This window comes from Bacillus rossius, chromosome 14 (assembly GCF_032445375.1).
Source record: "Bacillus rossius redtenbacheri isolate Brsri chromosome 14, Brsri_v3, whole genome shotgun sequence".
NCBI classification, from domain to species: Eukaryota; Metazoa; Arthropoda; class Insecta; order Phasmatodea; family Bacillidae; genus Bacillus; species Bacillus rossius.
Window position 1 is genome coordinate 36,815,980 of NC_086341.1, and position 25,899 is coordinate 36,841,878.

At 37.3% G+C, this 25,899-nt stretch overlaps 1 protein-coding gene across 2 annotated transcripts in view; it reads right to left on the reverse strand.

Annotated features, from left to right (window-relative positions):
* LOC134538985 (lachesin-like) overlaps nucleotides 1-25,899 on the reverse strand; it is a 493,186-nt gene that overhangs the window by 179,976 nt on the left and 287,311 nt on the right. For both annotated transcript variants that reach the window (XM_063380645.1, XM_063380644.1), the window contains exons 3-4: nucleotides 22,740-22,947; nucleotides 16,390-16,551 (exon numbers count right to left, since the gene is read on the reverse strand). In XM_063380645.1, coding sequence (XP_063236715.1) covers nucleotides 16,390-16,551; nucleotides 22,740-22,947 — 370 coding nt within the window. The remainder of the gene's footprint in view (nucleotides 1-16,389; nucleotides 16,552-22,739; nucleotides 22,948-25,899) is intronic.

The window sequence follows — 25,899 nt, forward strand, 5'->3', positions numbered from 1 at the left end:
TTTTTTTTTTTTTTTCAGCTTACACTCCAGAGAATCTTCCGCCACGTCGAGATGAAGGGAATGAGACTACACATCATAGTTATAAATTCACTATCACTAAATAATAATAATGAGCTTACACTATTATTAAATGCATTACAGGAAAGCTAACACTAAAGTATGCCTATAAGAAAAAATTTCTTATGCCTGCTTCTGATGCATATAAAGGAACACATATCATGATCATTCAATATGGTGCACTCTGTGCATGTAAGGGAACAATCTTTTCGGTGCACTCTGTGCATGTATTGGAACGAGTCCTTGGGTGTATCATGTGCTTCCAAGATGGTGGGGCTGTTGAATCCAAGATGGCGGAGAATTGTTTAAAGGTTGTAATATTTTTTTTAAATTTAAATATCGCGCCCTCTGGTAGCAACACTTGTTACTAAATATATCGATTAGCATTCGACCTATCGAATGGTGCTGCGCCCTGGCAGCTGAAATATGAAATAAAAGTAAATATATCGATTAGCATTCGACCTATCGAATGGTGCTGCGCCCTGGCAGCTGAAATATGAAATAAAAGTAAATATATCGATTAGCATTCGACCTATCGAATGGTGCTGTGCCCTGGCAGCTGAAATATGAAATAAAGATGGCAACGGTGGCACACTCTGGTAGCCAACTTGAGAATCAAGATGGCGGCGCCTCTGGCAACTAATTTTTGAATTTGCCGCGCGATACTAGCGACATCTACCAGCCGACTTGAGAACCAAGATGGCGGCGCCTCTGACAACTAATTTTTGAATTTGGCGCCATCTGGTAGTCTGTGCTGGAATTAAAGATGGCGGCTGTATAATGATTTTTAATTTCAAATGTGGCGCCTTAGGTATGCATTAAGGAAGGCAAAAATACCCTCCCCCATTTATCATAAACTTGCCGTCAGTACGTAGCATATATAGATTATTTATTCCACCATATTCCAATTGGTCTCGTGGTCTAGTGGTCAAGGCGTCCGCCTCGTAACCACGACATCCTGGACGTTTTCACGTCCCATGGTTCGAATCCCAGCCTCGGCACTGAAAATATTTTAGTTAAAATAAAATAATACCTGCTGCTACCTGGTGGCGACCAACAGAACTATATGACGTCACACAAGATGGCGGCCTCCAGCAGCCGAAACAAGATGGCGACCAGGAAAAATCAAGATGGCGGCCTCCAGCAGACGAAACAAGATGGCGACCAGGAAAAATCAAGATGGCGGCCTCCAGCAGACGAAACAAGATGGCGGCCAGAAGAAATCAAGGTGGTGGCCTCCAGCAGACGACACAGAATCATGACGTCACGATTCGAAGTTGGTGGAAATTTCTAGAAATACAAAATGGCGGATTTGCGGATTTGCGATTTGCGGATTTGCGGATTTGTGAATTTGCGGATTTGCGGATTTGCGGATTTGCGGATTTGAGATTTGCGGATTTGCGGATTTGCGGATTTGCGAATTTGCGGATTAGCCACTGGATTAGCGGATTAGCCACTGGATTAGCGCATAAAAAACTAGATTTGCACATAAAAAACCATAAAAAAATGCATAAAAAACCATAAAAAATGGGATAATCCCCGGATTACCCCGCTCCCCCCTCGCCTATGTTCCAGAGTCGGCACGCTCTCCCTACTCACTAAATTATTAGTTTTTATAAATATTCTATGGACAATGTACAATTTACACTGCCCTACATTACAAATGGCTGCACGTTTAATGCTATCCCAGCTGAAGTAAAACGCTTAGTGAGAATCCAAAATTGCATGCTTATCTGGACGATGCGTGCGCACTGTATAAATATCTCACCTCACTTCCAAATTCTGGTCTTTAAATACATTTGACAACAAAGTTTAAAATTTATTAGTCAACGATATGTGGCTTCCAATTTTATCCATAAAATTAACTTGGCCGCATAAAACCTATCATAAGTTTTAAATCCTATTACAATATTAAAAGTGCATTAGTAAAGCAAGAAATATTAATCTTATTTTAAAATGAAAAAAAAAAAAAATAAAACTTAACGCAGGCCGGAAAATTTGAAATTTTTGTGTTTATAATGCATTTAAATTTTTTTTAAAACAATAAATTAATTTTATAAAAGTAGTGCCATAATAAAATTACGTAATTTACTATCATTAAACTAATGAAATTGCATATTAATTGAATGTCTCCTTAAGTAAATTGTATGTTTCAATTCTAAATATATTCTTAAAATGCATACTTGTCATGGCGTTTGTCTATTTTATTCTAAAGCAACAGAAACCAGTTTTATTTCAATAAATATAGGACAGCTGAGCGATAGTTCTACATTGACACACCAGAGTCCAGTCTGTTTTGACAGCACCACAGGCTATAGGTATTCCTATCAGCCACTGAATCGAAAAGCAAGCACGGAAATTTAAATATGGGAGCACACCGAGAAATCAATATATTTTGGAAACGTGCCAAAACTAACCAACCAGCTTTAATTTTAAGTGGATTATTATTAAATTGGTGAGTCAAGTGAGTAACACCCAGAATCGTTTGAATATAAATATGTAAATTGCATTCTAAAAGTTTTTTAAACGTTAGTGTTATACTTAAATGTTCAAGCTATTGGTTTATCGCACAGTTTCTGACGTCACAACTTCTAAAAAATCGATGAACGCCGGCAGGAAAAAATACCCCGTTACGCACATTGTCCCGTTACGCTGTGTCCCGTTACGCACATTGTACGCTTGCGCCGCATTTATCTTTCTTCCACTCAATTGGAACAACCATCGATTTGACTTTTTCGAGGCACAAAAACTTGAAACACTCCCATTCGTTTCTTACTTTTCCTATCATCGTCCTATCCTTAACAGAATAACACAGATTGGAAGAAGTTAAAATAGCAAACATGTATAAAAGTTATAGTTAAAATAATCTCTTCGTTAAAGTAATAAACATATTTGAATTAATGAGTGCAAATAAAAGTAAATTTATCAATTAAATTGTAGATTTCATTTCACTACTTCTTTGTAACCATTCGAAAAAGTGATAATTCATAAAAAAAATATTCAATTTTATTCATAAAAGTATGCAATTATTTCATCAATGTTTTTTTATGACGTCACGTTAAACTATCGTCCGTAAACCAACTTTACAGGCAACCAATTTTTTTCTCTCTATAGGCTATTTATTTGTTAAAGTAAACTGTACAGTATGTTTTAATTTACAGATAGTGTTAAAACTATTATCCGTGGTCTCTGTTATTGTTTCGCTTGTCAGAGAATGTAAGCAATGCATGAATATTAATTTCATATTGCAGAACTTTAAAGTTTTATGAAATTTTAATGTTTGCAAAGTTGGCAAGCATTCTGTATGTGACAAACGGATGTAGTGTTTTTGTAGCAATTGTTGTTGTTAACCCAAATAAGTTTGATAAAGGTCCCCCTTTGCTATAAGTTGTTCATCAAAGATGGTGCCGAGTGTGATGATATATTTTCAGCATTCAAATGCCTCTCTCCAGGAAATGTATTTTGAAGTAATATACGCCCGAGTATAACTTTACTACGCAACGTGTTGATATATTATGTAATGATCACTGTGTATTCATGTCCGTCTGCAGAGGGATTTGGCTCCATAGAGTGGCGGAACTGCGAACGCGCAGCGCCTGTGTGTAGGCAACCTTATACACGCGGGAGTTGTGTTGGTTGCAGATGCAGCAGAGAGTAATGTAGCAACGCCGGTTTACGAGAAGGTCTGTGGTCCGTGCCGTAAGGGAACACCGCCGGATACGTGTCACAGGGATATCTGTTTCCGACCGCGCACGTTTCAAAGCTACTTGTTGCAGTTTAGCGGTGAGCTTAATTGGCGTCAGGATACAACGAGGCGCTACGCATTTTTGTCTGCGGTGCTGCGCGCAACGGTAACTCCTGGAGTTTACAGAAGCAAAATTCCACTGAACGAGCTCGCTGGCTGCAGGCTCTTTGCTCGGAAGCATGTCCAACGTAACTACGTAAGGTGACTTGTTACCTCGCAGCACGTTGTAGCGAGTGAAGTTAAAGACTGACTGACGGTTTTCAGCTATTCAACGTTCTTCGTTGTTTATTTATTCATTGATTCTAAACTCTTGGGAAACAGTTTATCAACAGCTTGATAGTAAACAATATTAATATTTTCCTTAAAGATTACAAAATAAAAAAATAGCGTTTATACGCGTTCGAAGTTATATATATTTTGTTTTGTTTCAATGTATCTTATAGACTGCAACTTTCAGTTTTAAAAAAAAAGTAAAAAAGTAACGTTATTAATGTCAAAGAGAAAAAAGTTAAAAAATCTATGTCGTCATGTTTTTTCAACACAAATTTCTTAGCCAGTAAATTATAAAGTTACTCTTTCAGTTGAGATTATGTCTTTTTATGACCGTTTAATAAGTTTACAAAGTGTATTCCAGTATAGTTTGACTGTCATAAAAATTCATTTTACACACCATAACGCTAATTAAATCTCCCGATGTTCAAGAAAGATAATATACAGCTTCTCTGATAACTTAACGTCAAGGCGATAACAGTTCAAAGGTCAACTAATCACGGGTATAATTAAAAAATTTAAAAAGAATCGTGGTTTTCGAGTTAAGGGCATAATTAAAAGTTTTTAAATCAAAACGTTGCACCAAATTATTATAAATTGTGACTAATTTTGTTTTTGGAGTGGAATCACAAGTAACCATTCCATTGAAATCAATTCAAAATAAAAATTTAAAATGCTATACTTTTGGAGAAAAATATTATTGGCATGACTTTTGCGGCAACAATTTTTAATCGAGAAACTTCGACTATTCACACGGTAAAAAAAAAAAATACTTTTTAACCTCGCAAGTTATTTGCTTTAAATTTCCTTATTTTCAAAAACTTGATAAGTGAGAAATATTTTTTTTACAGTATGACAAGTTAAATTTACACTATTAAAAACATTTTGCTGCACTTTAAAATTTTTTAAAGGTATAACATGTTTGATTTTGTTTTGAATTCTTTCAAATACTAGGGTTTTTATGATTTCGTGGCAAAAAATAAATTAGACAGAGTATCTAACAATTTGGTGAGGGTAGAAACAACACTTGTCGAATTTTTTTTTTTTTTTTTAAATTTTGAAAAGCAATTAACTGGCCTATCAACTGTTCTCGGCTTGATGTCGAGTTATGAGACACTCTGTATACGAGTGCTTGCTGCCACATGGGGTCCGACATCTTGACTTCAGTTCGTGAGTACCATTAGCAGAAACGCGCAAGCGCATTGAACTTTCAAACTTTTTAATTTTTGTTGCGTGATGCGCTCACATTTCATTGCATTTCCTTTGCATGTTAATAGTTCTCCCTCAGCGTGTCTAAAGAGTAATAACGTTAAAAAGTAAACTATGCAATTATAAACTAAAAAATCGGTTGTCTGTAAAGTCTGTTTACGGACTATAGTTTAACGCGACGTCATAACAAAACATTGATGAAATGATTGCATACTTTTATGAATAAAATTGAATAATTTTTATTGAATCATCACTATTTTGTATGGATACAAAGAAGGAGTGAAATGAAATCTACAATTTAATTGATAAATTTACCTTTATTTGCACTCATTAATTCAAAAATGTTTATTACTTTAACGAAGAGATTATTTAACTATAACTTTAAAACATGTTTGTTATTTAACTTCTTCCAATATGTGTTATTCTGTTAAGGATAGGACGATGATAGGAAAAGTAGGAAACGAATGGGAGTGTTTCAAGTTTAATGTGCCTCGAACAAGTCAAATCGATGGTTGTTCCAATCGAGTGTAAGAGAGATAGATGCAGCGCAAGCGTACAATGAGCGTAACGGGACACAACGTAACGGAACAATGTGCGTAACGGGACACATTTTCGTGCGTGCAGCTGGCGTTCATCGATTTATTAGACGTTGTCACGTCAAAAACATCCTCAAGCAAAACATGTTGTTAGCAAGCATGCAAGTCCTACTAGCTCGGTGAGCTCAATACACTCTAATCTAGTGACTTCACATTAGATACACCTATCACCGCGCTCCTTACTTATACGTTTTCTTTCGGAACGACATATTTTATGTTGCAGGACCAAACTATTTTTATTATAAAGGCCGTTTAAATGACACCGTTATAAATTACAAGCATAAGATAATACAGGAACACCCTGATTTGCTATAGAAATCGAATTTCTAAATAAAAACAGGGGGAATATGTAAGGTCGTATACATCGAATGAAAGTATTAGACATAAATTCATCCCGTATCGCTAACTAATTAATTGTATCATGCATAGTGTATTTTAGTTCAATCTCTGTTTTTCTCGATGTTAGTTTGCCAAGTCTATTTTTGAAGGTAGTATTTTTTTCGATACGTTGTGCCGAGTGACATTTGTGGCGGTACGTCAGAGTGTAATTTAAGAAATATTTACTTTTGCATAGTTCCAAGCATTTTTATTACTGCGTGAACTACTAGGCCTATAAGTTTTGGTCAGTGGAAAATTATAAAATGCCTGGGCTTCAGGAAAATTTCAGGGAATTAAATCATTTTTTATATTGTTGAACATACAGAAAGTTCGCCAGCACATTGCGTTCCTAACCGATGAGTAACTCGTTAAAGTGTTTCAAATGTAAGCATCTAATATGCATCCGTACACACAACGATGTATTGGATGGTTGATTACAATGAATGTATGTCAGGGAAAACGCATATAGGAAGCTAAATGCGTGCTAATATTAACTGAGTGCCACAGCGCTGAATATTTATTTTTTTTTTGAAAATTGACTTGAATTAATGAAATTAATATTTTTGGATGAAGTGATAATAATTTATTTTGTGTTAAAAATACACATAAAGTGAATAAGTACTTATGCAATGTAACGAAAATAGTTTAATTATAATGTTTGAAATCCATATTTTTTGATGTGTGAATATCTTAGCTCTCAGCATATGGCATTTGGTAGCAGTATATTCGTAAATGGAACTGAAGTAGAATGAACGTAAATTTGTAACCACGGTGTCGAAGTCGTTAAGTTGGAGGATCCACGTGTAACAACTTAAACCCGTATATAGTCATTTTCGTAAGCATTAACGGCCATACCAAACGTATTGGCATGTTAAATGTAAATGGAATTATTTGGTAAACCAAAATTGTCATAGTAAAAAGTATTTACAAGTTTTTAAAATACGTAAGAAAACTGGCATTACAATGATTGTTATACATATTATCCTTGTTAAACCCCAATATATTCGGCAGCACAGTGTTAGAGCGCGCGCTTGTAAAACTCAAGGGCGAATTTTTGACGTGGTACCAACCTAATAACTGGAATATTACAATTTTTTTTAAATAAAATAATATTATGTAATAGTAACGTAGAATCAGCCCAAGAAGTTTAAGGTTTATTTGTAGGAATTATTTACAGACTGATTTCAATAGTTTACGCAAAATAAAACATACACACAAATACTTGGTGTTATAATATGCGTTTTAAAATGTTTCAGGTTATTATTTTAGTAATGCCATTGAAGTATTTATTTTAACGTGCGTGGGACATTTAAAGTTTTAACGGTTTGGTGAATTAACAAAATGTGCTGTATTTTTGATAACGTTACTTGATGAAAATCAGGTCCAAAACAAAGGTTTAATATTTTCTATAGTATTTTCCTTTTATAGGAGCAGATTATGAAATAAAAATTTCCTCCTGTTTTGTGCTGATATCTGCGCGTGATTGTGGCAAGCAAATTATACGTTTTAGGCAGCGAATTTTAGTGGCGGGCGCAGAAAGTGTGTGTGCCATTCTGATTCAGAAATTTGGGTATTTGAAAATAAGATATTTATTTATCAATATATTTATCACGCTCAGCATTTTTTTAAAATAAAGATACGTTAAATTTCTTGTCCCAGTTTTGTATTATAAGTTTATTTTCAACATAAAAACATGAGAACACATAAATTTTCTCGTTACCGAGGGAACATGTTTATACAAATATTGGCGAGTACTGAAAGACACCCTCACAATTTTTTTTATCATAGTCACAAGGTTCAAGCCCTTTTCGAAATATTTTAATAAAATAATATTAACTTTAAAACTTTTTTTTCATTCATTACGGAATTTTTATTCAAGTTATAAAGTTATAAGTAAATTGCTAGTGTGTTAAATCAAATTTCGAAAAATCACGGGCAAGTCAATTTTATAAGTTCAGAAATTCCTAGATTTAATATTTTATCTAAATACTTTAAGTGGGGGAAAAGTATATACGAAACGGAATACACATTAAAATGTACATAAACACACACATAAAGATGGCCTCATACAAATAATTTTCTTTGAAAGATAGGAGGCCAGAAACAATAGACTGTTTATTATGATAACGGGCGTGAAACTAATAAGTAACTACACATAACATGTTTTGAATTTAATTTTTTTACGTAGTGTACATGTACTCAAACCGGTTCAGTTTTTGGACACCTAAATATATTTCTAAGTCACACGAAGTTTGTTCACCCCTAATGAAATATTTTCGGAAATCGTATTTAAAATTATTTTTCAGTGTTAATTGTTCCGACAGCTGGGAAATTCAGTAATGCCATGTACTAAGCGATTTTATTGCATGCATCTATCACGTGTCAAATTTTTAAATGGATAAATATCATACTTTTTCACAAAGTATTACTGAATAGTTCTTGAAAAAAAAATTAACATTTAAACCAGACTTGGGGAACTGGTTTCCTTTGTGTTTCACCAACAAGACACGTTTAAAAAAACCTGGTCACACAAAAAATACACTCTAAAAAAAATTTTGTACTTTTACAAGAGAAATTCTTGGAAACCCTGTTGCCAAGGATATTTCTTGCAAAACTACAAGGCAGAGCCTTGCAAAATAGCACATGGTACAAAGCTCTGCCTTGTAGTTTTACAAGTAATATCCTTGGCAACAGGGTTTCCAAGGATTTTCCTTGTAAAATATACAAAAATTTCTTTCAGTGTAGCATGCTCCAGCTAAGGAACGCTAAGTTTAGCATTCCTCAGAAAGGCCACTTGAATAAAATGGTATTCCACCACCATAACTACAGTTTCTTTAAGGACTACCTATATAAACAATAAAAAAGTGTAATTTGCACGTGGCAGTAAAGTCTCCACAGACGTAAGTGTAATTTTAAACATACATGCGTTGATGTATTTTTACTCTTGTGTTAAATTAAAAATATCATCAACAGTTTAGCAGTACATTATCAAATTTTGGCAAATAATTAATAACCGTTGGCAAATAAATAATATCCTTTTTCGCTATGTGATATATTAATTTAAAAAAAAAATAAACGCATCAGTTGCAGGTGGTGAATTATTTCAAATAGGTTGGTCTGAAAAATGGTCTACAGAGGTCTGAACTGAATGTGAAATTACAAATCGGCATTTGGCTTCAAGTCGGAGGTAATTTTTGATGTTTGATGTTTGATGTTTGAAGAAGTTCAGGAGTTCCATGTTGATCCTTCGGCAGTCAGAACAGCAGTCCCGCCCTCACTCTCGCGCGATTGTCAGCTGTTTCCATTCGGCCGGTCGGCCCACATCGTCGCCCAGCCCGGAAACACCCGAGCCAGCACCGACAGCTCTCGCACGTAAAATAACGGATTAAAAAAAAAAAAAAACCATCCTAAAATATTTATAAAATAATTAACCCTTAACACAAAGAAACAATCCAAATTAAGTAGCAAAAAAATAAATAAATCAAAGGAAAACAATTACCAACTTAACAAAATAAACCTTAACTAAAGCGAGACAGTTTACCGATTCGCGCCACGTTCGCGTGAAACGGAAACACAAGTTGAAGTTGAAGCCGGGGCTAGCCAGGCCTGAAGCTCAGGGGCGCGAGGTCGTGAATGTTTCAGTCCCGCAGCGCACTGGACGGCTCGACACGAGCAGGGAAATGGGGAGGGGGGTGGTTGCAGGATCTCATTGCGTCACCGCTGCTCAATAATACACGCGCGGACATCTCGCCTGATCCAGGCTCGATGACCCGCGGAGATCTCCTCGCCTTCATACACCAATTTGAATAATTTTTGATGGGTAGCATCTATGCTTTCGGCTTATCACACTCGGTATGAGTAATTCCGTGAACGGAACGGATATATATATATATATAGAAACTTTTTTTGACGTGACAACGTCTAATAAATCGATGAACGCCGGTTGCACGCACGAAAAAAGTGTCCCGTTACGCACATTGTCCCATTAACCCTAGAACTCTGTCTGGGGTCATTGGGGACCCCAAGCATCTTTCATGTGGCGGAAGGATGTCTAAAATTTAATCTACAAGTCTGAAGTTTAATGACTTTTCTTGCAGCATTAATTAGTTTGCTCATTGAAATTTACGACAAGTTCTACGCACTTGTTTACATACAATTCATAAAAACAGTTAAGATGGGGTCATTTATGACCCCAGATAGATTAAATGTAACTTTTGCTAAGATTTCAAAAACCTATGTATATCCCAGAGATTTTAATGTACATGAGTCGGGTGGGAGTACAAAGACTGGTAGACACTGGGAGTTAACTGGTTGTATTGCCAACTAATTGTTTAGTTTGTAATTGTCAATTGGTTTTCCCGTCTAACACTTTTCATTCCACCAGTCAGGTGGACAACACTGATTTCAGAAAGCGTAATTTGGCAACATTGATTTTAGTACACGTTAGTTGGCTACTCTGAGTTGGTGATGCTACCCTTTGTTGTTATTGTGAGCTAACCTCAAAGTTGTAGATTGAGATTGTTAGCTAAATAACAATTTTGTGTGGGTGTTTTGGGATTCATTCTAGTTCAGTTATGGAAGGTGTAAATTTTGCACGTGGCTACAGTGTAGAACAAGCTATGGAAGACTTGTTTCATAGCAGCAGTGATTCAGATGGTAGTGATGCTGATGATGATGGGACAGAGACACAAATAGAAGAAAATGATGACATTTGTCTGAATGAAATTGAAGTAGAAGAAAATTATACTTCGGATGAAGAAAGAGAAAACCAAGATACAATAATTGTAAGTAGAAGTAGAAATATTGACTGGAGTACTAAAGAACCAACAGTTCGTAGGTTACCATCTCGCAACATACAACGATTTGTATCAAGTATTCCTACTACAGTTGTTGTTAACTCGGCTACTGATTGCTTCAAACAGTTTGTTACAGATGAAATGATAGATATTATAATTCGGTACACCAATCAACGGGGAAATGAACTGAAAATGTCGGGAAAACTATTAGACTGGCGTAATATAGACAGGCGCGAGCTAATTTCATTTTTAGGTTTGCTGATTATGTATGGTGTACAAAAGGGTCGTGGGAAACCTATTGAAGAATTTTGGGATTGTGAATACGGCATTCCTCTTTTCCGTGCTACTATGTCACGGGTACGATTTCAGGCAATCTTGCGTTCCCTTCGTTTCGATGATTGCAACACAAGACTTGAAAGAAAAGAAAGGACTGGAAATAAGGCTGAACCTATACAAGAACTATTTGATTTGTTTGTTGTGCAGTGCAAAACATCTTTTATACCTTCTAGTAACATTACTGTAGATGAACATCTTTGTGTATACAGAGGTCGATGTAGTTTCAAGGTCTACATTCCTTCCAAGCCAGGAAAGTATGGCATTAAGATTTGGTGTGCTGTAGACTGTGAAAATGGTTATTTGGTGAATCTTCAGATTTACACTGGAAAATCATGTGATGGAAGGGAAGTGAATCAAGGCAAGAGAGTGGTCACAGATTTAGTGAAACATCTAGCTCAGAGTGGCAGAAACATTACCACTGACAATTTTTTCACGAGCTTTGACTTAGGTCAAGAATTGTTGAAAATGAACTTAACTCTTGTAGGCACTCTACGCTCTTCACGAAAAGAAATCCCAAATGAGATGCTACCTTCAAAAACTAGAGAAGAAAACACCACCAAATTTGCATGCAGTGGCAAAACACTATTAGTTTCTTATGTTCCAAAAAAAAATAAGGCTGTGATTCTCTTGTCTACACAACATCAGTTATTCTCAGTACCAGTAGAAAACAACTTGAAAAGAAAACCGGAAGTTGTATTGTTTTACAACTCCACAAAATCAGGCGTTGACACACTCGACCAAGTGAGCCGTCATTATTCTGTAAAAAAGGGAACGAAACGTTGGCCGTTAGCTATATTTTATGATCTCGTTGATCTTGCTGCACTCAACGCCTACAGACTTTTCTGCGTAGGCTTAGAGAAAACAGAGAGACGTCTGTTTCTAATGAAGTTGGCTAAAGAAATGGCAAAGCCTCAAGTGGAGCACCGTGTCGGTTTACCACAAGCAAGAAACACGGCTATTGTTAGTAGCATCAAAATGTGTGGATTTGGTGATATTCTAGAAAAAAAACATCCAGAACCAACCCCAAACAATCAAATGAGAAAGCGAGGAAGATGCTTCATTTGCCCCCGGTCAAAGGACACCAAATACAGTTCAATCTGCAAACGATGTAATATATTTGTGTGCAAGGAACATTCTGAAACATTAACTACATGCAAAAACTGTGAAGACGAGTCTAGAATAAATTCTGATGGAGGTGATTGAATGATGTTTGCAGTTAAGTGAAAGAAACTTTTCAAAATGCTGCAAATGTCGTGTAATACTGTATAGTGAACACTAAGAAACATTAAACCATGCAATACCTATGGAAATAACTGGATCAAATTCTGATAAATATTTCCGATACATATTGGCAGTTCAGTAAAATTTTCTTAATGGATTATAGGATGGGGTCAAATATGACCCCAGACAGAGTATTAAGGAAAATTGAGCAGACAGAGTTGTAGGGTTAAGCTGTATTTATTCTCTTATTATTAAAAAAACTAGCATCTGTCAGCGAGTGCAGTAATAACATGTTATGTTACAATAGACTAAAAAATTATGGTAATTCATATCATTGATGATAGATATTTGATTACAATTTATTTATATGAAAACTTGTTTATAATTATATTTAAACTTTATAGTTAAACGCCAGTTTTTAAAATTAATTACAAGTCATCTACACGTGAACTGTTTCGTCGACTGTTTATAAAGTGAAGTGAAAAGTTAATGTGGTTTTCATTGCTTATTACAACAACAATTTCGGCAATAAAAGGTTAATTATTCTTACATTTTATAAATCTGATTACTAGTATAATATCAAGTATTTATTCTTTTATTATTAAAATAAAAATGATTCAATTTATTCATAAAAGTATGCAATCATTTCATCAATATTTTGCTATGACGTTGTCACGTTAAAGTATCGTCCGTAAACCGACTTTACAGACAACCAATTGTTTTTATCTAGCGAACCATCTATAAACGTCATACGTGTGTCATTTACTGCCGAAACATACTATGTGACTAGTCCTCCCAATTAAACAACATGTTTACTAAAACCTCAATTGATTCTCGCCTAATTTTCTTTTACAAACGAGTTAAAAAGATGTATATTTTGTGTGCCATCATACTGTTTCTATATATGTTTTTAATTTCGTTTCTATAATGGAATTGTGTAGCCACGGCGCTGTCGACTGTGGTGGTGGGCCAAAACAAAATTTACAAAGCCAAAAGAAAACTTTATAGCATTATCTTTTTAATTAACAGTAAAAATATTTACAGTATTTTAATTAAATTCCTTGATGAGAGTAAGGTCCAAAGCCGGGATTTATTTATCTATTTTTTTCTAATTTTTTTTAGAGTTTATAGGAGCCGTATCGTTATATAGTTTAAATTTCGGTCTTTTAAACAAATGATTCAATGTTCGACGTAGCTGTTACGGCAGCACACAGTTTTGCACGTTTATCACGCTCAGAATTATTTTAAAGAAATCAATGTTATATTTCATTTCCAATTTTCGTATTATACGTGTATTTGTAAAATGAGAACACATGTATTTGCTCGTTACCGAGGTTAGATAATACACAGCTCAGACGAGTACTGAAAAACTCGCTCACAATTTTTTTCATCCCAAGTTTTTATAAAGCGTATTTTAAAAAATAGCGTCAACTTAAGTTAAATTTGATAGGTACTTACTATTGTGTCTTTTTTGACATATTATTCATTAAAAATATTACAAGTCTGAGATATCGTGGAAAAATAAATATGCCATGACAAGGGCGGGAAAATTTCGGGTTTTCAGTGACCTCATAAATGGACTCCACAGTGTTATGTAAACACAGAAAAATGTCACTTGCTCATTGGCTGCTGACTGGCAAGAAGTCTGAACTGTATGGCCTGTGATTCAGTAGTTCTTTAGTTGAAGGTTTCTCATTGGTCAAGAGCATTCGCTATGAACTATGTGCCAATAGCGCATCAGCTAAGATGAATACATATAAAAATTTTATCTTATGGCGAAATGAGTCCGTGCAATTTTATGGTCCCTAGCCAAGTTGTATTTTGAGAAACAACCACAGCATCTTCCTAAAGGCATTACGGAAAACCACGAAAAAAAAAAAAACAACAAAAAAACCTGGGTATGTGGCCACCTTGCGCGTTAGTTAAACTTCACAAGATAGAAGTATGGGAATGCATAAGATAGTGTGCAAGTTTACAAGTAAACAACTATGCGAGTTTCATTCCAAAATACTTATAAACTAATTGAAAATTGACTCTATAACATAAGTTGTGTGCACTAACTGGCTGTGAAACACATAAAAATTGAACTCCTATTGAGTGATTACTCTGCAATTACTCAAATAAAAGATTTTTAATTAGTGAAACTTGGCTACATTCCGCAAGTACCAAATAAAGTTTATCTCTTTGGCAAAATATTTGCTTAAAAGAATAATATAAATAGTTGCACAACGAAATTTTCTTAAAAAAAGACAAAAATGCAATATTCAGGCACATTATTTTATGGTTTGATTGTGTTTAGGAGCTAAAATTTTATTTAACTGTAGTTTTTACAAAAAAAAAAGTAATTTTGACTGTGATACATGCGTATTAAATGACAGACTTCCTGGGATCAAACAAAAATTATGCTGCAAGAATTTGCATTTTCAAAAATTGTACCAATTTAAGTAACGTAAAAATGAGGTGATAAAAAATGAAAATAATTCAAAGAAAATATTTTTTTATTCTGTTGTCTATAAACTTAGGTACAAACTTCATGATGAAACGAATTTATCGTTATTGAGGTTTCTTATGACACATAGTATAATCAGCAATGGTGTATATATATAAAAAAAAACCTCTTAAATGTAGCTTCCCCATTGCAAGATCCATTAAAAGAACGCTAAGACCTTGTCTTGTTGCATCAGACTGTAGTACAAGTGATTTTTTTGACGTGACAACGTCTAATAAATCGATGAACGCAGGCTGCACGCACGAAAAGGTGTCCCGTTACGCACATTGTCCCGTTACGCTGTGTCCCTTTACGCTCATTGTACGCTTGCGCCGCATCTATCTCTCTTCCACTCGATTGGAACAACCATCGATTTGACTTTTTCGAGGCACATTAAAATTGAAACACTCCCATTCGTTTCCTACATTTCCTATCATCGTCATATCCTTAACAGAATAACACAGATTGGAAGAAGTTAAATAGCAAACATGTATAAAAGTTATAGTTAAAATAATCTCTTCGTTAAAGTAATAAACATATTTGAATTAATGAGTGCAAATAAAATAAATTTATTAATTAAATTGTAGATTTAATTTCACTCCTTCTATGTATCCATACAAAATAGTGATAATTCAATAAAAATGATTCAATTTTATTCATAAAATAATGCAATCATTTCATCAATGTTTTTTTATGACGTTGTCACGTTAAGCTATCGTCCGTAAACCGACTTTACAGACAACCAAATTTTATTGGTAAATGAAACAGAAATATTCACTGTTAAAATTACAGGTATTTTCAAAAAAGTACATGTACATAAAAACAAACTTTCAAATTACTCCCCGGGAATTCATGCTTTGTGTTGTCCTGGTACCTACATTAATTTAAGTTATTTGTAAACGTTTTCCAGAATAGCTTTCCAGAACTATCTTCTCCGTGGTTAAAGAGGGGGTTGTCAGTAAAGTCGGTTTACGGACGATAATTTTACGTGATAACGTCATAAGAAAACATTGATGAAAAAATTCCATACCTCATCCTAATTGATATCATAGAAGATTTTTTTCGCACGGGTGGTGGCCGATTCTTGCACGCTTGTCTCAGGTGGAACGTGACAATGAGTAATGCTTTTTCGTGCGTGCAGCTGGCGTTCATCGATTTATAAGACGTTATCACGTCAAAAAAAAAATACTCGAATGAAACATGCTGTAATCGACGCGGGAAGTACGCGGTGCTATGTGTGGGGAAGGGGAAGCAGGGTTTTGAGGGGGGGGGGGGGGGAAGGAAGCGACTGACCTTTGCGCCGGCGGTCGACGCCGATGGGCTGTCCGTCCTCGCGCCGCCACATGAGCCTGGGCGCCGGGGCGCCGGTCGCCTTGCACGTCAAGGTCACGTTCTGGTTCTCGCGCACCGCCACCGCTGACTGCGAGCTCTCCTCGTCCAGGATGTCGGGCGGCACTGCGGGCCCAGCCACGCGCTGCACGCACACTGCACGCGCACTGCACGCACTGCACACTGCACACTGCACACACACTGTACACACTGGCTGGCGTGTCGCAAGAGTGGAGCTACCGCAGCTCCGAGTTGCGTGCTTCGGCCTCGTGTGTTCCTAGGTCACGTGTTTCCGAGTTACGACAGTTCTAAGTTACGTGTTTCTAAGTTATGTGTTTCTAAGTTGAGTGTTTCTAAGTTAGGCGTTTCAAAGTCAAGTGTTTCTAAGTTACAACAGTTCTAAATTACGTGTTTCTAAGTTACAAACGTTATACGTTACGTGTTTCCAAATTTTGACAGTTCTCAGTTGTATGGTTCTAAGTTTAATAGTTATAAGTTATAACTTGCTAAGTTACGATGCTTCTTGGTTATGTGGTTCGGCTGTTGTGTGTTTATAATCTACGTGTTTCAAAGTTACGACAGTTCTAAGTTAAGTGTGTCTAAGGTATGAGGTACGGCGTTTTATGTTTCTAAATAAAGTGTTTCTAAGTTCTAAAAGTTCTAATTTGAGTGTTTATAAGTTAAGTTAGTTCTGAGTTATGATTTTTCTGATTTAAGAAGTTTCTAAGTTGAGTGTTTCGGGGAAACTGTGTTGCTAATTTATGATCACTCTAACTTTTTACAGTTCTAAATTATGTGGAAATCTTTTCGAGGATTCTATGTTATGACTTATCTAAGCTGCGTTTTTGTATGTTGTGTGTGGATCCCCGGGCGGAAAAAACCCACGGCTCCAGAAGGAAAAAGCGCCCTCAGGCCTGGTTTACAAACCACGCAACCAACGCAATCACGCAGAAACTTCAGCTTCACTTTTTAGTCTACCGCACTGTATTATATTTTTTTGTAAATGGAAAGAAATTTTTATTTAAAATTACTGATATTTGTGAATTTTTACATTTAAATGGAAGTAGCATTCTTGGCCAGGAATTTATACATTGTTTTGTCCTAGTACCTACAATAGACAAAGTTAGTTGTAAACCGTTCCCTGAATAGCTGTACAATATTAACTGCGCTCTTTAATAAGCATTTAAAAAATACAAAATTTGTAATATTCGATTATCTTTCCCATGGTTTAAAAATTCTGATATTATTAAACATCGATCAATATTCAAATCTCTTCGTAAACGCGACTATATATAATCAGTATATTTTCCACAAAAAAAAAAACGCATTTCATACATGAAAAAATGACCATATCAATGTTTTGTAAAATTTTACTGTTGTTTTCTTGCAGTATTACAAATTATTTCTTGGCAACAGTTTTACAAAGCGTAAAAGTACAAATTTTTTTTTGCTATTTATAAACTACGCAAGGTGCAAAAAATTCAACGCAAGTATTGTTCAGCTTCCAACTATGTTGTGTTTTGTCTTGCATTATTGACGGCCATATTGGAAGTGAAGTGTTTCGAAAACTTTTAAAGACACGGACGTTATGTGAATAGAAGGCCAAGATGTATTTTTTTTTAAACATGACCTTTTTGCTGGTTAACGTTTCACACAGTGAAAGAAAATAAGCCTTCTAAATAATATCATTGATAATGTCATATTTTATGACAAAAACACAAAAATATAAAAACAAAACGAGCAAGGGGAAGATATTCGTTTCTAACTGTTCTAAAATTTCAATTTGTAGGGTTGGTGACATATTGTGACTTGCGTGCTTATTAGGGACCGGAAAAATTCGCGGGTTCAGTGACCTGCAGGATGAACTCCATAGTTCTACGTACACTCGGTCAAATGTCACACACTCATTGGCTGCTGTCTTGTGAGACGTCCCAATGTAGCAGCATGTGATTTGATAAAGCTTTGGTTGGGTGTTTCTCATTGGTCCAGCGTCATCCAGGTGACTTGTGAGCCAATAGCAGAGGCAGCACTGAAGTATAACTATTGTTATTTTAGCCTATCGCGAAATGAATTCGCGAATTTTTTGTAGGGTCAGGCATTTTTCGCGATTAAATATGAACGCCTACTAGACTGCAACAAGGTATACTCGCACCAGCGGTTTCTTCCTTGTGATAAGCGGCCGTCAGCGAGAGAAGTCGTTGCCCTATTTAACCGAGTCTTTCAGGACGCTTTCGCTTCCACACTTAATAGCTGTGATTGGTGGTTTAGCAATCGACTTGTGCCAAACTCTCCCAATCACGAAACACAGACGAAGCTACATTGTTTTAACTTTCGGCTTGTCTCGGATACTTTTCGCGAAATATGAATGCCCCTACATATTTGTAGGAATACCGGAGTTTAGCGCATTTATTTGGTCGCAAGTTAGAATGCAAACATTCACACTCTCGCGCTGTGTCCATGATTGGACCGCAGTTATTTGGACACGTCCCTTCACGACCGTGAGCCAACGATGGTCAGCTAGGACAGCAGTAAGCGAATCAGGTAGTGCCATTTAACAAGGATAAAAATGTTTTTGATAAGAAATCAGCCCATGGGAGAGCAAAAATAAGCTGAGCACACCTGTGACTTTGAATTCTACCCTGAGACCAGACGAATCCGAGAACATACCGGATCTATACATTATTTATACATATATATACATATATGATATATATTATATACTAGCCGAACCCGCCCGCTTCGCTGGACGTGAAATAAGGTAACTGCATTGAAGGCAAATAATTAAGTAATGACTGTTATACGCAAGACTCCATTAAAATTCGTATAGCAGTTGTGTAGAACACCGCGTACAAACAGACAGACAGAAAAAGAACTACTGTTTTATTATAGTAAGATAGATAGATTATTCTTACATGTTCGCATTCATGCAGTATATGAAAAATCTGCATGCATAGCCCTATACCTATAACTATACGTAGCTGCTGCCCACGACTTTTTCCGCATGGAATTTTGTATTATCTTGCACCATTTAGAAATTTAAACATTATAACATAACAGTTGATACAGTTGTAGTAGTTTTCTTGTGTTCACAAATGATAATTTTTCTCACCTCTATTTCAGTCTTTGCAATAAAAATATGTTACTACCTAAATTTTGGGTAAATAAGTTTCTACTTTCAAATGTAATGTCGGGAAGACACTTCATAAAATTTCTTTGTAAACCACATTTACTGTTTTACCGTCTTGAGCTAGAATGTAAAGATTGTCTGCATTACTGACCCGCGAGCAAGCCACATACATCTGGCCTTGGGAAAAACAATCCGACCTTCAGTCGACACCAGCTGCCTTAAGGCTCTGACCCTGAGACTTATTTATTGTCATCGCGAAACAAACTGCTATTGGAAAGAGTGTGCGCTTGAAACCGAACGGGAAGTTATTCTGGATGATCGGTATGCGTGGTATGAAAACAGTTTCACCTGAGCCACATCCTGTATGAATCTCAGCTTCGATTATATTTCGTTGTAGAGCAGTTACTTTAAGTCGGGTTCCATTGCACAATTTTGGGGGAGTAAGGTTCCTCAGAAGCATTATTGGAACACCGACTTTGAGAACAATTTTGTGAACAGGAAGACCACTTGCAGTGAGAGAACTCAAAAACTCAACTGGATAATTAGTGGCGTCGTCCTGATTAAGGACGCTGCTAAACGATGTGTAAACCACTTCAGCCCCATTGAATTCGTTTAAAATTTTTTCATTGATTGCAGCAGCTTGGTCATTTCTTGGAGTGAGTATGGCACGTTCACATAACCACGTATGTTCCTGTTGTTGTATGTTTGACAGATCCCCGAATACCGAACGTATGAGTTCGTCTTCCGAAGATACGACTCTGCCAAGTATTTCTGGTCACCTGACCGTGTTGCTCAGGGAGGGCACCTTCTCCAACTTTTAATAGAACACCGGAAAATCCTTGCGCATGAGAATTACCACCCAGCTGTGCTCTCATGTTAATTGTTAGTTGCAGTTTTATTTATTTGAGGCCAGAGGTAAGAATTCTTCAGTGAAGCTTTGATTTCATCGGCTCTAGTCCCTCGACTTACAACTGGTAGAGTTTGCCGAAAATCTCTAGAAAAGAGTAGTGTGAAATTCCCCATTGGCCTTTCATCGCGCCTAATGTCCCGTAGTGTCCTGTCCACAACTTGAACTGCTTTTTTATTCGCCATCGTGCATTTATCCCAAACGATTAGAGAGCAATCTTGTAACACTTTTGCCATATCACAATTTCTTGTTATCGAACATGTTGGTGACTCATTAGTGTCTAAATCGATTGGAATTTTTAACATAGCATGAGCTGTTTTTCCACCAGGGAGTAAAGTAGCTGCAATTCCTGATGAAGCCACTGCCAGGGCAATCTTACCTTGTCGCCTGATCTCAGCGAGAATTGCTGTTGTCACGAAGGATTTTACAGTACCACCGGGGGCGTCCAAGAAAAATAGCTTCCCTTCATTATGAAGTACGCTTCTTATGACTGTTTGAAATATATCCATTTGTTCTAGATTGAAACGACCACACTGGTCATTTACTGTGGTAATCAATGCTGCAGTGTTGTAGCTAGTCTCAGCAACATATTCACGATTGAGGCGTGGTTGATCGGGTAGAATTTGGGGAACAGGAAGGCCATATTCACTTACGGAGTTGCCCCCAATCGAAAACACAATATCTTGAATGGAACAAAGGTCCATTGCTCTTTCGTCATTCGTATCAATTTCCTTGTCTGAATTGTGTTGTAGGAGGCGTATGAAGTCTTCAGAAAGATATATCTTGTATTTTTGCCATAATGCCAAAGGATCTGAAACACCACAGAACACCAACATCACAGCAAAAAAAATGACACAAGTGTTTAGGACTATCGCTGACACAGGCCTCTTCAAGAGATTCGTCCCAATGTTGGTCTCCTTCAAGCAAATGGAGTGCCCTGCAAGCTGCTTGAAATGTTGCATGCTCTTCGCCATTGACTGTTTTCAAAAAAGTGAAAGAAGTGGACCCTCGAACAGTATGCAACAACATGCGCAAGTAATAGCATTCGCCATTTTTGGGTTGAACGGTGTATACTCGCCCTAAAGCAGCATCTCTACACACTCCTGGAAACCCTTCCACCAGCTGAAAACGTCGTCGACGATTGAAAACACGTCTTCGCTTGTCAAAAGTGTAATAAGATGGTACTTCTTCGTAGATTAGAGTTTTTGCAAAGTCATCTTCTTGACACAGCTTGAAAAAAGCCAAAAGTGAGGTTTGCCTTGGATTTTCCACATGGTCTCTTACATTTCCAGGGTCAAAGTATATGCGTTGACCATTTTGCAGATGAACATCCAGATGCATGACCGTGGGATGTCGCTCGTGTATAGAGAATGTATAGAGAATCCTAGACTTTTAATATACATATAATCATATTAATCAGTAATATTTTGTTCTGATTTTCTTCCGAACTGCTGAACTACAGACGTTAAATAAAAGCGAGCTGGAACAGCTGATACGTCCGCCATATTGGGTATATGAGAATCAGAAAAAATGGGAGGGAGGTAATTCTTTTTGGACTCTTAACATATATGAACATATTAATCAGTATATCAGTATATAATATTTTGATCTAATTTTTCTTTCGAACAGCTGAACTACAGTCGTTAATAAAGGCAGATACGTCCGTCATATAGGTATGCGAGGATAAAGAAAAGGCTGATGCCTAGAGACCGGAAAAATTCGCGGATTCATTTCGTGATAGGCTAGAATCAAAATAAGTTTGCCTTTTTACAGCATCAGTGATTGGGCCACAGTTTATCTGAATGACACTCGGCCAATGAAAACTCTTTAACAAAAGCAGTATCGAATCACTAGCGTCCCAGTTAAACAGGTGTCACGAGTCAGTAGCCAATGAGCAGATGTAATTTTCCCGCGTGCGTAGAGGATCATGGAGTATATCCTACAGGTCATCGAAATCGCGGACTTTTTCCGGTCTCTACTGATGGCCCATCTGTGAAGGTGTTGGAAGCGAGATGTGTGGGAGTGTATCGAGGCAGACTGCTGATGCCCCATCTGTGATCCCCGCAAGCACTGGAAGGTGTAGGAAGCGCGATGCGGGGGGAGTGTATTGAGCCAGACTGCTGATGCCCCATCTGTGATCCCCGCTGGCACTGGAAGGTGTTGGAAGCGAGATGTGGGGGAGTGTATCGAGGCAGACTGCTGATGCCCCATCTGTGATCCCCGCAAGCACTGGAAGGTGTAGGAAGCGAGATGTGGGGGAGTGTATTGAGGCAGACTCACCGACGACCTGCAGGTGGCCGACCTGGCTGATCATGGGGTTGGTGTTGACCTGGCACATGTACAGCCCGCGGTCCTCCCGCTGCACGCCGCTCACGTGCAGCAGCCACGTCTTCTGGTCGTCGTGCGACACGCTGAAGCGGGGCACGCGCGCGATCACGTGCCGGTGGATGGTCAGGATCATCTGCCGGTCGATGTGGATCCACGCCACCTGCGCGACAAACAGGGCAAACCCGTCACGTCGCAGCCTCCGGTCGCCCAGTCGCAGTCGCGACCGACGACCTGGGGGGACATGTTGATGGCACGAAATCAAAGATGATGTGGTAAACTAACCAGATGGAAATACATGACAAATTTTTACGAACAACAATAAAAAAACACAAACTCTAGTTGAATATAAGTACGTCACTCTTATCATAAAAACCAACTTTTTGTTAATTTCTACAGGAACGTGTTCTGATGGAAGAAAGATTTACTCGAATGCACGCATGCCTCATGCGTTTGAGTAAATTTTAGCCAGATCTCGTATCAGCTCTAGCAAGAAGCTCGCCAGTCAGTCCAGGAGCTGGCTTGCGGGTGTTGTGCGGTCCATTATCACTACTCGTCTGATCCGATTGGCAACGCCGCCTCTCTACCTCCTCCACCCTTCATTCCTTCCCTTAGGGCCTTCTCATTGAAACCTCTGCAGCTCTGGAGGGGTTCCGTACCGTTCCCACAGCCCCGCCTGCGTGAAGTGGTTTAACTAGAATTCCATTGTTCTGGGCGATTCGAGTGTCCGGTCGATCCTGATGAAACGACGCTTCGAAAGGGGTGGGAGACCGTTCTAGAAGGGTGCTGAGGGGTATAAAAATGGTGACGCTAGCCTTAGAGGCAGTGAAGTGAAGAGGGCGAATGATTATTTGGCGGATTGAATGTGGACGACAAGCGACGGGCTTCGTGTGCGAAGACTGGTGCTATGGGTACCGAATCATCCGGGACTGTGTTGTGTGTACGGCAGACGAGTAAGTAGTGCGAGGCAGTGTTTTGAGACAGAGTTAAGCAATAAGAGAAGAGTGGTCGTGAGAACTGCTGTCAAACCACGCTCCAGTGGGGGGAGTTAACTGTAGAACTTTTAAAAGAGCGATATCCCTCTCAGTGAATGTATTTAGATATATGCTTGCATACTTCATGTAATAATTTGCCTAGCATAACTATATCCATTTTATACATACCCAAATTTGTAAAAGATATGCTAAGCATATTATTATGCCAAAAAAAACTTTGTAGGGGAGACCGGGGTAAGTTGGCGAACGGGGTAAGATGACGAATCGTATATAACTAATCCAGAAACACAGATAGAAGGTTGGCGCACCTGTGACCTTGTGTGTCACCATCTGCACCTACTAGGCAGGTGCAGCGGAATTTTCCAGTCAGTTTGAATGTGGCAGATTAGAGAGGTAGTCTGTTTCGTGAGCCATTGTTGTAATATTGAAGGTATGTATGTTAAGCTATTACGAGAAAAGAGTCTATTTGTTTTAAATGTTTATGTATGTAAAATGAAATGCTTACTTTTGGGAGTATTTTAGTGTATAAATTGTTGAAGAAATTTATTTAATGTTGTTCGTGATTTTGGTAAAGCAAAAATACGGCTGCTGGGGCAAGTTGACGGGGGCAAGATGACGAATTCGTCATCTTGCCCCTGCAATCGTCAACTTGCCATAGGTAATGACAGTGTGAGCATTATTTTGTATTGATGTGTTATTTAAACCAATGATGTACAGATATGACGAACATTTAAGTAAAATAAAATAATAATGAAATTATAAAATATTATAAATAGTTCCTGTGTTAATAGTCGTAACAATTGTTTTTATTTTTTTTGTAGATGCCTAGGCATATTATAAGCGGAGAACGGAAATGAGGCGTTGGAGTGACGTAGAGATGACTGCTGATGTGAATTTTTGTCGTGATAATGGTATTGTGATGGTCGGATTGCCACCACATACTTCACATAGGTTGCATCAATTGGATGTTTAGTTTGTTGGCCCATTGAAGACATTCTACTCACATGCCTGTGACAATTATTTGGTGTCACATCCCGGACAACAAATAAATGATCATAATGTAGGAAATATCTTCGCTGCAGCTTATTTAAAAGCAGCAACTGTAGGCAATGCTATCAAAGGGTTTGAGGCTACTGGGATAGAGCCTTACAACCCTCAGATATTTGAAGAATGTTATTTTGCTGCTGCAGCTACATCGGAAAGAAAACTTCCCGGAAGTGAAGAACCAATGTCCACTTCAATACCAATTTCATCTGATCATGCATCAAACGATGTTTGGCTAAATTATATGCCTAATGCTTCAGGAGGTGATTCATTAGCCCAGTCTTCAAACAATGTGCAGCCAGAACAAAATAGTGATCTTATCGATGAAGCAGGGCCTTCTTCTGGGAAGGCCAATGCATGATCATGTAGTAAAAAGGCATCGCTTTATGATTTAAAACCATGACAGTGGCCCACAGGACAACCACGACAAGGAAAAATAGTATAGGATCAGCTTCAGTAATAACAAGCTCACCAGTTAAGAACATGTTGTTACGAAGAGATAGATAGAAGAAGCAGAATGAAGAGAAGAAAAATGAAAGAAAAACTAAGAAAACTGAAAAACGAAGCTCTGATCATTCTGTAGCAAAACCATAAAGCCTAAATAGTGTTTCTTGCCCTGCATGTGAAGAAGTTTACGTGGAACCTCCAAATGAAGACTGGATTTAGTGTTCCACATGTTCTGAGTGGTGCACGAAAACTGTTTCAATTATGAAGGCAAAGAATTATATCAAAGTCGTTCAAATATGTTACAATATATATTCTTTACATCCTGCACATTATTTAGTGTAGGATATCTATAAAACTATTGTTTACTTTGTCTATAAATATATATATTTTTTTGTTTCGTCATCTTACCCCAATATGTTCGTCAACTTACCCCACTCCTGGGGCAAGATGACGAATGTGCTAACTAATTAGTTTCTTGTCAATAACTTCGGAACTACGCAAAGTAATACAACCTTTTTACATATTTAGGTAGAAATTAGTATATACTTCGTATTGGTACCAAATTAGATATTATATATGCTTATTTATCTCTTAAAGGCCATTTCAAAGCTTAACATAGTCAACTTGCC